This window comes from Pituophis catenifer, unplaced genomic scaffold, assembly GCF_029215685.1.
Source record: "Pituophis catenifer annectens isolate HBS135680 unplaced genomic scaffold, rPitCat1.0.hap2 SCAF_9, whole genome shotgun sequence".
NCBI classification, from domain to species: Eukaryota; Metazoa; Chordata; class Lepidosauria; order Squamata; family Colubridae; genus Pituophis; species Pituophis catenifer.
In genome coordinates this window covers 754279-768878 of record NW_027256889.1, presented here as the reverse complement: position 1 = coordinate 768878, position 14600 = coordinate 754279, and the positions used below count along the sequence as shown (strand labels likewise).

Here is a 14600-nt window from a genome sequence, read left to right as displayed (position 1 = left end):
AACCGTCCCTCCAGGGTGGTTAGTGACTCAGGGGCTGCCTCTTGACTCTCCATGGGATGATGACATGGCTCCTGACCCCCATTTCACCCCCTGCCGCCGCTCTCTGCTTCCTGTGCCGCCCTCCCTCCACCTGCTTCTGCTGTGATGCTCACTTCTCCAGGGGGCCACAGAGGGGCCCAGTAGCCGGGGAGCCTTCCCCCATCTCTGTTAGCGCCCAGCGCCTGCGTGAGGCTGAGTCCCCAAAGGACAGCGGGTGAACGCCGAAGGCACTCTTTAAGTTGAGGGGCAGGGAAGCCTTTGTCTTTGCTTGACTGGCCTGAGTCAACCAGACTGATCAGCTCCCCCTCCCCAGGCCTCAGCCATTTTTCCCAGGGCATTGTCCTTACCCCTGCTTCCAGCCCCCCAAGAGAAACGGGGTGTCTGCAGTCCTCTTCCGCAATAGGCTTGGAGCAAAGGGGCTCCCTGGCCTGGGGGAGGAAAGGGAGCAGCCCTTGGTGGCTTGAGCCCTTGCAGCCAAAAATAGCCCTGCGGAACCTTCGTCTTCCAGCCCTCCAAGTGCAAGAAGGCCAGGCCCCCAAGCGAAGGGCCCCACCCCTCTCTCCCACCTTGCTGCTTCTGCCTTTGGCTGCTTCGGCTGCTGCTGGGAACCCTTCACGGCCTCTTCTGCAGATCCGGCCTCTATTTGGAAGGAGCTTTTCTTTCTCGTGTGCCGCTTCCGCCTTCCGGCCTTTCTTCCTGCATCTGCTCCCGCCTGGCTTTCTTCTTCTCCATCGCCCATTCCCCAGCTGGCTCACTCACCCCGCTGCCCCCCCGCCCGCGCCTTGTCTGGCTCTCTCGCTCAGGCTCTCTCTCCTACAGCGGGCATAGTAGCTGCCCCTCGCCGGAGCGCCCCGCCTCGCTCAAGCGCGAGAGTTTCAAGGACCAGAGGAGCCGCACCACTTCCTCCAGCAGCTCCTGCAGCGGCAAGCGCGAAGGGTATGTCTGAACTGGCCACCCGGGCAGATGCCCACACCAAGCCCCCACTGCGAGCCTGCCACCATCGCCATCACCCCCCTGCTGCCACACCAAGGTGGAACCAATGTGCCATGCAGAGAAGAGTACTCTGAGCGCTGAAGCCGGTCAGCATTGGGCCGTTTGGACTCTGCCAAGTCCGTTTGATCTGAGGGGTCCTTGCGCTCTCTGAGCTTGGTGGCTTTCTTGCAGACGTTTCTTGACCCAAACTATTAAACCCCACTCCCTTCTAGTACTGATTACGTTATTTATTTGGGTCATGAAATGTCTGCAAGAAAACACCCCGCTCAGAGAGCAGCAAGGACCCCTCAATTCAACCCTGAATTACAAATATTCTCCTTTCCTTGTCCATTTAATCTGCCCACTCTGCAAGGCAGCCGAAATCTTGCCAAGGAGACCCTCCTTTAGCCAACTGAGGTCAAGGAGAGTTATCTGCAGCCGTACCACCTGGCCACAATGCAGGCCAGGAAAGTATGCAGAAAATTAGGGAAGCAGAAAAGGATCCCTCTCTCGTGTAGGCTGTCTCCCTGCAAGAGATGGGGCCCCACCAAGCAGCCGCTCCATTCACCCACCCGTGCAGTGAATCTGGCCCATGTTAGGGACCCCCCCCCCATTCCTCCGGGGGAAATCCCTCCATTAATGGCTGAGGGCAGCCTGGGGAGATCCTGCGGGTGACCTCTAAGCTCTCTGGCCATTCTGGGACCGCTTCTCCCGCCTGCTCGTTTTCGGCCGAAACGAAGGTCCCGGGACGCCTGCCTGTCGGGGGCTGGCAAAGCCTTCAGGCCGGGCCCCGGGCGCTCCAGTGCTCAGCCGGGCTCCCGGGGTCCCTTCGGGCAACGCGGAGCTCACCTTCGGCCTCGGAGCCGCGGCCTCAGCAGCTCGGCCGGGTGGAGGATCCGGGGGAGGACGGCTGCTGGGCCCCGCCCGCGCCTCGCCGGAGCGCCGCCTGCCCGCCGCAGCCAGAGCGGAGCGCCCAGCATGCGGAAGGCGGCCCGGACCGAGAGCCCCAGGTAGGGCAGGGCGGAGGGCGGCCTCCAGTCCGGGCGCGGGTCGCCCAGCGCTGCCGCTCCCCAAGAGCCCCGCACCCGGCCCAGGGGAGCCCGCGCGGCGGGGCGCTCGCCTTCCGGGTGGGCGGCAGGAGAGCTGCCCGAAGGAGGCACCGATTGACGCAAGAGCCGCGCCCCCCCTCGGTGCCTGGGATGGGGAGGCAGGGGGGCCCCGGAGCCCCTCCGCAAAGCGCCCGCTAAACTTTCCGCAGAAGGCGGTCCGGGCCGCGAGACGTTCTCTCCGTTGCTTGAAGGGGCAGAAGAGCGGCGACCTCCGGGGGGCCCCGATGCTGCTGCCTGGCGCTCGGGCGCCCCCCTCCCCCCTCCCCAATCTCAACCGCCACCACCGGCTGGCCGTCAGCCCTGTTGCTGCCCTGAGCGGCGCCTTTTCCGGCGTGCCCCAGCGGCCTCTTCCTGGGGCGGGAGCGGAGGCTCTGCTGCACGGGCCCGAGCTGCTTCGCCATCCCTGTGCTGGGGCGCACCGTGCCGCGTCGGACTCCCGCTGGCTTCTCCTGCCATGGGGGCCGGGTCTCCTGGTGGGTCCCGGGGGGCAGGGAAGGCGGGAGGGGTCCAGGACTTGGGAATAAGAGGGGCAGGAAGAAGGGAAAGGAACACCCCCCCCCGAATGTGAGGACCCTCTTTCAGGCAAGTATCTGTGTATCTTTGGGGTGGGTGGGGGTGGAAGGGGCCTGTCTCCCTTTGGGGGAGGTGGGGGGTGGCTGAAGGGTCACCCAGGGTCAGCTGACTCTGCAATCATGTGGGGGTTATTTCGCCTCCCCATCTCCCCCCCCCATTTCCTTTCCTTCCCAATCACGTTTCTCTCTCTCTCTCCTAGCAAACCAAAGGAAGCCATCTTCAATGCTGGTGAGTGATGTGGCCATGATAGATTGGGGGGGGGGCTCTTGCTTATTCAACTGGGTGCAAAGTGGGGGCCGCCTGGAGGAAGAAAACCCAGAGGAGGGCGTGTCTGCATTTTCCCTGTGGTCAGAAGTTTTCCAAAGGGGGGCTGGCATTGCCCCTCCTCTTTCACAGGGCATCCTTCGGGGCCCCACATGAGGAAGGGGCACCTGCTTGCTCTAGCTGCAGGCCACCCTTGGGGTGGGGGTGGGGCGGGGCATCCTGAGAGCTGGGAGTTTACCTGGCTTTTGTGGGGGAGGGCAGACGAGGCTCCAGGCAGCTTCCTTACCTGGCCTTGCCTCCCTCCCCTTCTGCCCTGCAGAGGATGGTTACGTGAAAATGTTCCTCCGGGGACGCCCCATCCCCATGTTTGTCCCCGATGCCGTGGTGGCCACCTACAGCCTGGACGCCAAGCTGGAGCTGCCACACAAGAAGCTGAAGCTGGACTGGGTGTATCCTGCTCACGGCTGGGTCCCCCGGGGTGGCGGGAGGCTGGGCCCCAAACGCTGCCTCCAGACGTCCTGGCCAAGCCCCCTGCGTTTCCCCTTGACCCGTGGCCACCTGCTGCAGATACGGGTATCGGGGCCGTGACTGCCGGGCCAACCTTTTCCTGCTGCCCACGGGAGAGATTGTCTATTTCGTGGCTGCAGTGGCCGTCCTTTACAACGTGGAGGAGCAGCGACAGCGCCACTATCTGGGCCACACCGATGATATCAAGTGGTAGGAAGGGCCCTTGGGACCGTGGCTGCCTTGCCCCACCCTGCCCCATTTGCTGGGGGGAGGGGGGGAGAAGCAGTGCCAATTTAGGGGAGGGCACTGGCACCTTGCCAGAATTGGGGAATGCCTTGGGAAAATGGTAGTTGGCTGAGGAAAGGTGAAGGAGGCACAATTCCTGTTCAATAGAAGCAGTTCCCCCCCCCCCCCAGTCCTAGCAAACTGGGGGAGGAGCTGCCCCTCGGGGTGTCCTGCACTCCTGTCACCCGGGCCCTTGCTGTCTCCCTTAGTTTGGCTGTGCATCCAGACATGGTGACTGTAGCAACCGGACAGGTGGCCGGGACATCAAAGGATGGCAAGGTGAGGCGCTCGGCCTAAAGGAAGGCTGGCCACTAGAGGCAAAAGGGCAGGCTGTCCATTTGGGGAGGGGGGCTGTGGTTAGAGAGAGAGAGAGAAAACTGCCCCCAGTTTAGAGCTGAATTAATACCACCTGAGAACAGTGGCTGCCAAGTTGCACCAGCTGCTTTGGGTGTTTGGTACAGAAAAGTCAGAAGTGCCCCAAATGGGAGTATTTGAAAGTGGGCATTGCGCAGAAATTCCTCCTCCTCCCCCCCCCCCCGGCATTTTCAGGGTGTCCACAGCCTGCAGGTTGCCGAGCCCAGAGCTCTTGAGCGTTTGCTCTTGTTGTGGCAGCCAGTGGAGCTCTGGGGGAAGGTGTTCCACTCGCCTTCCTCTTCTCCCCTGGGGCTAATGTTGCAGCCATTGGCAACGAGCTGCACAAGCCGCGTTTGCCTCCTCGGAGGAAATGCCTTTGGCCTCAAGGTGCTCCCACGTCTCCCACAGGCGCTGCCGCCCCAAGTGCGCATCTGGGACTCCGTGAGCCTCAACACCCTCCACGTCCTGGGTCCTGGACCTTTCGACCGAGCGGTGACCTGTGTGGGATTCTCCAAGTCTGTGCGTGAGACCCCCTCCTGAGGGCCTTCTGTGGCCCTGAAGGGACCTCCTGGGACCCCCAACCTCCCCCCCCAAGATGTGGCCAGATTAAAACGTGGTCCGTCCTTGGTTGGGACCAACCTCAACAAAGTGGCTCAAGTAGCTCCCAACCAAGAACGGCCCATGTTTTATGGAGGATGATGAGAGGACTTCAACTCCCGGAATTCCCCAGCCAGCCAAGCTGGGGTATATTTGGCTGCCACCATGCCTGGCTGGGGAATTCTGGGAGTTGAAGTCTACAAGTGGTCTTAAAGTTGCCAGGTTTGGGGACCCCTGCCTTAAAATGACCCCTCCCACCCAACTGAGCGAAAGGGAAGAGCTCTCCTGTTCCATTGGTGCAAGGAACGACCTGCCCGGACTGAGCACCTGCCCCTCTCTTTCCTCTGCCCAGAACGGGGGTGGCCTCCTGTGTGCCGTGGATGACTCCAACGACCACGTGCTCTCCGTCTGGGACTGGCAGAAGGAGCAGAAATTGGCTGACGTGAAGGTAGCCGGTTTGCTCGTCTCCGTTCCTTGCACCACAATCCGGCATGCGTGTTTCATGTCTGACACACTCGCCTTCCTTCCCTCCCAAGTGTTCCAACGAGTCCGTTCTGGCCGCCACCTTCCACCCCACGGAGCCCACCCTCCTCATCACCTGTGGAAAATCCCACATCCACTTCTGGACCCTGGAAGGCGGCAGCCTCAGCAAAAGGCAGGGCATCTTTGAGGTGAGAGCAAGGGGGGAAGAGGGAGGCGGGGGCCGGGAGGGGGACAGCTTGAGGTGGCTTCCCTGCCCTCAGCCCCAAGGACCTCCGGCCGGAGAGCTTACCACTGTCCAGAAACAAGCAGCCTCCTAGCTTTAGTAATTGCAGGGTGGAAGATCTGCTGGAGCACAGAACTCTGGGAAATGGAGGCCCCGATCAGCCCCCCACCCCACCCCTTGGGGGCTTCCCTCTTGCCTTCCGTTTCCCTCCCATCAGAAGTAGGATAAGCAGCTGAGATCTAGGCTTTACACATTTTGTTTCAAACATATTACGTGTAAGTCCCCAACTTACTACAGTTCATTTAGTGACCGTCCGAAGTTACAACAGCACTGAAAAAAGGGTCTTATGATTGTTTTCACACTTAATGGCCATTGCAGCGTCCCCGTGGTCACATGATCAAAATCTAGATGCTTGGCAACTGACTCACATTTATGACGGTCGCAGTGTCCAGGGTCACATGATCCCCTTTTGCGACCTTTGGACAAGCAGAGTCCATGGGGAAGCCAGATTTACTTAACAACTGTGCTACTAATTTAACAACTGCAGTGATTCACTTAACAACGGTCATGTCTGGGCTCAATGGTAGTCATAAGTCGAGGACTAGCCACAATTCAGCCGTGTGTGATTGTGACTGCTTGCTGAGATTTTCTGCAGCCAAGTGTTCTCCACGCACAAAGGCCTGAGGGGGATATTCGGGGAGGGGGAGCTCTGAAGTTTTTCTTTGGGGGCTCATTCCTTTCTCCACCCCCACTTTCTCTGCAGAAACACGAGAAGCCCAAGTATGTGCTGTGCGTGGCCTTTACAGAGAATGGGGACACGGTGACTGGCGACTCGGGGGGCAACCTCTACATCTGGGGCAAAGGTCTGTTGGTCGGAGGGCAAGGTTCCTTCTTACTCCCAAAAGCTATCTGGACGCCCCTGGCCAGGAGTATTGACTATGCATAAACTAGGATTTGTGGGCTTGGTTTATGCAAGCCACAATGTGCGGATTAACCATTAAATCATGCAAACCGGTCTAGGCTGCTGGGTTCATGATCTCCTCAGGCCAAGATGATGGAGACTAGCCCCCTGCCTTAAGCCATATTGGCTTATAGCAGGGGTCTCCAAACTTGGGAACTTTAAGACATGTGGACTTCAACTCCCAGAATTCTGTGCTGGCTGGGGGAATTCTGGGAGTTGAAGTCCACTCCCTTAAAGACCTTAAAGGTCTTAAAGTTCCCAAGGTTGGGGATCCCTGCTATAAAACCAAGGTGCCCTGATTATGGGACAGGAGGGTGGGTGGGCTCTGCCTAAATGCTTGCTGGGGTGTCACTGTTGTCCTTTGTTGGCAGGGGGTAACCGGATCTGCCATGCGGTGCCAGGCGCCCACGAGGGGGGCATCTTCGGCCTCTGTGTGCTGCGGAATGGGACCATCCTCACGGGGGGCGGCCGAGATCGCCGGGTGGTGCTTTGGGGACGGGATTACCAGAAGCTGCAGGAGAACGAGGTGAGAACCGGGGCCAAACAACCGAGATGAAGGACAGCAGGTCAAAACAGCAAGAGACGCTCGGCTTTTAGTCTTAAGAGAAGAGGGGAAAGTGCTCGCTCTCCATAGGAGCCTCTTTCCAAGCCAAAATTGGTTTATGTGGGTCTGTGGTGGTTAACGTGCTCCGGGATGTCCCGAGGGGCTTTGTCTGTCTGTCTGTCGGTCCCTCTGGGTGTTCCTGGAAATAGGGTTTCCTGATTGATGAGGGGGTTGGACTAGAAGACCTCTAAGGTCCCTTCCAACTCTGCTATTCTCTGCAGGTCCCAGATGGCTTCGGGCCAGTACGCACCATTGCCGAAGGGAAGGGCGACTCGCTCTTTGTGGGCACCACACGCAACTCTGTGCTACACGGGTCCTTGTCGACTGGCTTCTCTCTGCTGGTGCAGGTAATGGTCTCTGCTGGGATGGCCTTGGCACCGGGGCTACCCCCATGGAAAGGCCAGGCCCCCGGGGTCCAGCTGATCCCCCCCCTCTCCTACCAGGGACACACCGAAGAGCTTTGGGGCCTGGCCACCCACCCCACCCTGGACCAGTTCCTCACCTGCGGACAGGACAAGCAAGTCCACCTGTGGAGCGTGGCCTCCCACCAGCCTCTATGGAGCAAGGGAACTGAGGTGAGCACGGGGTCTTTTGGGGCAGTGAAGACCACCTCCCAGGCTTCAAAGAGTCTGAACACTTTTCTCTCCTCCAGGATGCGGCTCGCTCGGCTGCCTTCCACCCCAGTGGTTCAGTCCTGGTGGTGGGCACTGTCACGGGCAGGTAATGGGCGCAGGGGCCCCTGGAGGCGGGAGGGTGGAAGATGATTTCTGCAGTGACCTGGCACTCTGCTGCCCCTCTCTCAGAGGCCTCTGGGGTGGCTTGGATGGCTGCCAAAGGAGGAATGGGGAGGGGTCTCAGGGATCTCGGGCAGCTGTTGGCCCCAAACTTTGAGCTCCTTCTCTGTCCTCCTTTAACAAAATCTGCTCATTTTTTAATCTCCTTGCTCTTGAGTGCTTTCTCTGCCTTCCTAATGGGGGAAGATGCAGAGGAGCGGACAGGCAGGCAGGTGGACAGACAGATGGACCAGGGCGCATCTGCACTCCTTGGGGGGTTCTGGCCTGCCATAGCATCTCCCCTCCCACTCCATTCTGCTTTCAACCAGGTGGCTAGTGCTGGACACGGAGACCCGGGATCTGGTGGCCATTCACACGGACGGAGGAGAGCCCATCTCCGTGGTCAGCTTTTCCCCAGGTTAGAAAAGGGGTGGGTGGGTGGGCTACACACAGGCAGGGGTACAAGAACTTGCAAACGCCAGGTGTGGCATCGGGTGGGGCTTTGCAAAAGGGGAGGCAGTCCGGGGCCCTCCATGTCCTTCAGTAAAAAGGACACAAAAGACACGAATTTGAAGGTGATTTCTTGGGGTCTGAGCCCTAGATGCTGCAGGGGGATTTTGAGAGATGGGGGTTAGAAATAGGAAATAGAAAATGGATGAATAAATGAATGAAATACCCCAGATTTTCTCTGCCCTGCTGCCTTCTCTCTGCTGATTCCCCCCCCCCCCCTTTTCTTTTTTTCCAGACGGGAAGTACCTGGCTCTGGGGTCCCACGATAACTTTGTCTACATCTACCTGGTTTCCGAGGGTGGCAGGAAATATGGCCGGGTTGGCAAATGCTCGGTGAGTGGAGGCTGCCGGGGAGAGAGGCCTTTCTGAGTGGGGTCTTCAGGGAGGCACCAGGGTGGGCTAGGGCTCCTTTGAACAGAGTTCCCAGGGCTCAGCTGGATAGCCCAGGACTGCCAGCCTCTCCTGCAGACTCTCTGATGCTCACGAAGCGGCTGCGAGTTCCAGATTCTCCTGAAAGTCCAAAAGAAAAGAAGGGCGCTGAGGTGAGAATATGCTGCCGGTCGGCCTTTCTAAAAACCGACTGTGTGTCTTTCTTGCCTCAGGGACACTCCAGCTTCATCACCCATCTTGACTGGGCCTTTGACAGCAGCTGCTTGGTCACCAATTCGGGGGATTATGAGATTCTGTATTGTGAGTGTTCTGAGGGCTTAACGTTCATCCCACTTCATTTATCTATCAGCTTTGGAAACCGCCCATCGCCCCCACAGAGGGACCTGTCTTCCCTGCCGTGTCCTTGGCTGGGGATGGGGTGCTTCCCCGCCTTCAGTTTGAGTCAGTCGGAAGAGGAGGGTGGCCTTTGTCTCTTTCCTGGCCCAACGCCAGAGGAAGAGACTTGGAGGGGACCCTGGAGGTCTTCTAGACTGGATGCTGACCTGGCACTCCAAGGATGCCCACCCCAAGAACAGTCCTAGCCAGATTGTCCGTTCTGCTTTTGTTGGCTTTAATGAACGGAAGGGCTCTCGTGTCAGAGCTTGCATGGAGCCCCTCCCTTAGTGGCCCCTTCCTGCCCACCTGAGCCAACTGGCACCAGCCTCTGGGCACCACCCACTCGGGGATCTCCGTGGCTGTCTCACAACCGGTGACAGCCAAGAGTCCGTCAGCCCGGGGGAAATCCCTGGCTGAAAACTCCAGGCTCTCCTCTTCTTGGAGGTGCCACTGTCCCTTAGGGCAGGGGTCTCCGCCCTGGGCAACATTTCAGCTTGTGGACTTCAACTCCCAGGATTCCTCAGCCAACATAGAACCCTGCCTTAGGGCACATGCAGCTCTCTGAACCCGCCTTCCTTATTGCTGCTGCCTTCCTTCCCATCCCAGGGGACCCCTCCACCTGCCGGCAAATCACCAGCGCCGAGGCTGTGCGCAACCAGGAGTGGGCTACCGCCACCTGCGTACTAGGCTTCGGGGTGTTTGGTGAGTGCAGAGGGGCATGTGTGGGTGCCAGGAGGATTCTGTGCCTGGGCCAGCAGGGGGCAGCACAGGCCTAACTATACTGTTGCAACACTGGGATCCTCTCCACCTCCAGCACCTCTTGGGGGGGGGGGTGTTCTTTTAAGGAATTTGAACATCAGGAATTCAGGCTCTTGCTGACCGTTTCTCCTGCCCCTCTAGGGATCTGGCCAGAGGGGGCAGATGGCACCGACATCAACGCTGTGTGCCGCTCCCACGAGGGGAAGCTCCTGGCGTCGGCTGATGATTTTGGCAAAGTGCACTTGTTCTCCTACCCCTGTTGCCAGCCGCGGGTAAGCAGCTATGGCAGGACCCTCTCGGACCTTTGCCGGTGCCTCTTCTTCCTCCTCGCTCTTGGCCTGGTGCGCCAGGTGTGGGGCAGAGGGTCACCCAGAAGCCTAAACGTTGCCTCTCCAAAAGTATAAAACCATGATATGGCTTTTGGGGTGGGGGGGGATCCACTGGCACAGCAGAACCACCCTGAGACTCAGTGGTTTCCCTCGGGGGGAGGAGGGCCCAGTTCAGTGTGGTGGTTCAGGTGCTGGCCTAGGAACCAGGAGGTGGTGAGTTCTAGTTCTGTCTTAGCCATGAAAGGCAGCTGGGTGGGCTGTCACCAGCCGAGGGTGAATTCTAGTCCCACCCCAGGTATGAAAGCCGTCTGGGTGGCTTTGGGCCAAACACCAGGAGGCTGGGAGTTCAGGCCCCACTTTAGGCACAAAAGCCAGTCCCTCTCTCTCAGCCCAATCCACCGCACAGGGTGGTTGTTGGGAAGAGATGATGAGTTACTTATACATCAAGAGTTTTCATCCGATGCATCAGACAGAACCGTCCGGTATTCTCTGGGATTTGAAACCCTTCTCAGCCAACCGGGGAGGAGGACCCAACACACACACACACACACACACACACACACACACACACACCCGAGAGAAGGGCAGAGTTTATGCACTTTGGAGACCAGGCTGCGCTGTCAGGACCTCAATCCAGGGGGTGGGTGGGTGGCACAAGGCTGCCCGGCTGCCTCTTTTCTGCAGAGGCTGGCAAAGCAAAGCTTGACCAGCCAGCGAGCAGCCCCTTCCCCTCTGACCCCCCCTCTCTTTCCCCAGGCCCCCAGCCACACTTACAGCGGCCACAGCAGCCACGTCACCAACATCGCCTTCCTCCACGATGACAGCCTGCTGCTTTCCACCGGTGGGGTGGACACCAGTGTCCTCCAGTGGCGCCTCCTGTAGGGAGGGAGCGGGGAGGCGGTTAGCGGAGCTGCCTCGGTGGTGGGGCTTGGGGGGCAGGAGGTGCAAAGGCGGGAGACGGGTGGGGTGGGGGTTGCATCCTGTTAAACGCTTTGGGGAGGGTTTAATGCTCAGGGGAAGGGGAGGGGGGGCTAGTGGCTGAGAGGGAAAGAGGCACTTAAAGAGACTGCAGGCGGCTATATTTACAGAAATCCCTATATGGATAATGATAATATATATCTAGATCGATCTCTGTATATCTATATTTAAAGGCAGAAGGTTGCACAGGCTGAGAATGTGAGGGAGTTGAGGAAGAGTGGAGGGGGAGGGGCACAATTACACCCCCCCTCCCCCCCCAGACAGGGCAGAGCTTGATGCTGTCTTGGCCTCGGGTTCAAGAGACCCGGGTGGGAACAGCTGAAGCCCTCCGGTTTCTTTCCGACTCCTCGGATGCTTTGGGGCACGTTTGCACTATGAATGTGGGCCAGTTGGGTTCCTGGGCTCCTTGTTGTAATTCGGTTTGTTTTCCCTGCAATTGGGAAAAGGGGGTGGCCACAGCCCTGAGGGTCTCAGAGGGGAGGCCAGTTTATGGGCAGCCTGTCCTGCCCCAGAGACTGCCCTTCCACACCTTCCCTGGGCGGGGAGATGGAAGGCAGGGGCAGGATCCTGGACTTGCTCACCCCTTTGGACCCGGTGCCTCCTCCCAGCTGCTCGGTCAGAATCCTTGGAGGGTGAGCCAAAGAGAGACGGGGTCTCCCCCCACCCTGGCCTCCTCCCAGGGAGAGGAGAAAAATCATGCTGCGTGACGAGATGGAAGCCCTGAGATGTTTTCTGGGACGGGGTCTCCAACCATGACAACTTGAAGACTTGTGGACTCCCAGAATTCCTGCAGAGCTGCTCCACAAGTCTTAAAATTGTCAAGATTGGAGACCCCCGTCCTGGGATTAGCTTTGCCCCCACTGTTGATCTGCTATTGGGGGGGTGGGGGGAGGGAAGCAATCCAGGAGCAGAGACAGCAAGGCCCAGCCTCAACTTCTCTTGCATCCTCAGGCTACCCAAATCACTCTTTTTGTGATGGCAGCATTGTGAACGCGCACACACACACACACACACACACACACACAGCCTGGTGACTGCCCCGTGTGCTCTTCAATTTCTGCCTCAGCAAAGGGGCTTGGTCAGACAAGGAGCCCCTCCTGGCCTTCCCCTCCTCTCCCCTCCCCTTCCTTCAGCCTGCCTCCCACTCTCGAATCCCCCACCCCCTTGGCCAGGCCACTCCAGCCCCCCCAATCCAAGGGAACATAGGAGGAGTCCTCAGTTTACAACAATTTGTTCAGTGAGCGTTCAAACTTATACCACCACTGAAAAAAGTGACACACGACCAGTTTTCACACTTACGACCATTGCAGCCTCCCCCTGGTCACGTGAACAAAATTCAGGCACTTGGCAACTGATTCCTATTTATGACAGCCACGTGATCCCCTTTTGGGACCTTCTGACGAGCAAAGTCCATGGGAAACTAGATTCACTTACTAACCATGTGACTGACTTAACAATTGCAGTGGTTCACTTAGCAACCATGATGAGAACGGTCGTAAAATTGGGCAAAACTCACTTAATAACTGTCTCACTCAGTAACAGAAATTCTGGGCTCAAATGTGGTCGTATGCCAAGGACCCCCTGTCATTTCCATGCTGGTGGATGGAGAGAGCAGGAGGGGCTCCGAGGCCTTCAGGGGTCTTGCTCCAATCTCTCCTCCCTGGCCTCCAAGAATTCCCGCCCGGCTTGAAAGGCCCCTGAGCAAGGATCCGCCCTTCCCACCTGGCCAATTCCTGCTTCCCGGGGACCAGCCTTCCTTTATCTCACCTGAGGTGCCTGGGGATCCGGAGGCCTGATGAGGAGGAAGGCAGGGCTGGGAGCCGAAGGGGGACCAAAGACCCTTCCCCTTGGGCGTGCACGGCTGGGGGGGCTCCCTTTCAAAAATGGGGAGCGCACATGGTCTGTATGGAGAAGCCAAGAGCATTCAGGGCTGTGGGAAAAGCTGAGGTGGTGGGTCAGCAGAGTCACAGTTTCAGCCCAGGGTGAGGGTCTTCTGGGCATCCTCCTGGTTTGGGCTACGTGGCTGAGGGGACGTGGAGGCCAGTGGCTGCATCTGTTGTGGGGCGGGGGGGATTTAGAGTGACCACAGCATGACTGTCTTCTGTATTTTCCAAAGAAAAAGTACTGGGGGAGGGGATGCTAGGAATTGTTTAATAAGAATACAATCCAATAAAAAGCGGTAGAAGAAAAGCAGGTTGCCTCAGGTGCATAAATGTCATTGTCAGGGGCAACTTTTGAACCTTAAGCAAACTTGACAGGCACACAAAGGCTCATCTCGGCTCCTCCTGACCGAAGGTTGCAATCAGACATCTGGGCAGGCCAGTCTCTGAAGGCGGCTCTCCGCCCACTGCCAGGCCTGAAGAGGAACGGGGACAGATGGGCAGCCTGTGCCAACGACGTGCCCTGCTCCGTGTTGCTGCCTTGGCGGGATTAATGCCTCTGCTTTGCTGCCACTCAAGAGGATGGGGTGTGTGTGTGTGGACTAGATCAGTGGTGGTCCACGAGAAGATTTTGGTGGTCCACAGAAAAATTATTTGCATTTTTTATATTGCACTAAATCAGGGGTTTCTCAAACTACGGTCCCTGGGCCAGATACGTGCAATGAACGTTTGTGCTGCTGCAGAGAGTCTTTTTGTGCGGGTCAGAGGGGGGCAGAAATTCCTTCTTGGGGTCTGCTTCAACCTCCTGGTGCGGGGCTTTGGGCAAAGGCTGCAGAGAAGTGCCACTGGTGGCAAAGAGCCGGAGGGCCTCGTTCCAGTGGGACTGCCTCATGGCCTGGAACTGGCTGCCATCTCAGCCCACTGAGACTCCAGGCGCTGGTAGCTGGCCTTGCACTTCCCCAGGTCTTCCCTCTGCTTGGAAAGCCTATGTTCCTAGTCCTGAGTGAGGTGCTTCTGCTGAGCCTCCTTCTTGATCAGATCCAATTTGAACTGAGCTGCTTTGCCAACTCTTTCTCGTGGTGGCTGCTTAGCTCCAGCAACTGCTTCCTGTTGGGGCCCTAAGGAGCCTGGGTGGGGAGGAGTGGTTGGGAGGGGAGGGGTGAGTAGAGGCCTGCGAGGCACCCCTTGACGTGAGTGACATTGAGTTGGCCATGCCCACCCAGTCACATGACCACCTAGCCATGCCCACCCAGCCGGTCAGTAGGCAGATCATATTAGTGGTCCGTGGGATTTAAAATTATGAATATAGTGGTCCCCGAGGTCCGAAAGGTTAGGGACCCCTGGACTAGATGATCTCCAAGGTCCCTTCCACTATTTTATTATTTGAAATGGGTAAGATGACATTTCAGAGGCCCCAGATGGAAAGAGAGGGAAGGTTTTAGAAATTCATGTGCCAAATGCCAGTGCCTGATAGGTGGAACATTCCACAGATGGTATGCCGGTGGGAGAATTCTGGGAATTGAAGTCTGCACATCTTCAAGTTCATTACCATGCTGGCTGAAGAATTCTGGGAGTTGAAGTCTGCTGTCCTAAATCCGTGCTCCCTCCAATAGACTAACATGCCGCACTAAAACT

General features: G+C 58.1%; 1 protein-coding gene across 2 annotated transcripts; it reads left to right on the top strand.

The window, feature by feature from the left end:
• Positions 1-913: 913 nt before the first annotated feature.
• Positions 914-10989, top strand: EML2 (EMAP like 2). 2 transcript variants are annotated; one of them, XM_070950220.1, is made up of 19 exons: positions 914-975; positions 2893-2921; positions 3277-3406; positions 3525-3674; positions 3959-4028; positions 4512-4622; positions 5053-5148; positions 5237-5371; positions 6170-6269; positions 6739-6893; positions 7193-7318; positions 7415-7546; positions 7624-7691; positions 8074-8162; positions 8490-8587; positions 8857-8944; positions 9626-9721; positions 9920-10050; positions 10864-10989. In XM_070950220.1, the coding sequence occupies exons 3-19, from the start codon at positions 3294-3296 to the stop codon at positions 10987-10989; spliced, it is 1884 nt and encodes a 627-aa protein (XP_070806321.1). In that variant the 5' UTR covers positions 914-975; positions 2893-2921; positions 3277-3293. The 2 variants fall into 2 exon arrangements, with proteins under 2 accessions (XP_070806321.1, XP_070806322.1); XM_070950221.1 differs by having other exon boundaries at positions 3277-3472.
• Positions 10990-14600: the final 3611 nt, after the last annotated feature.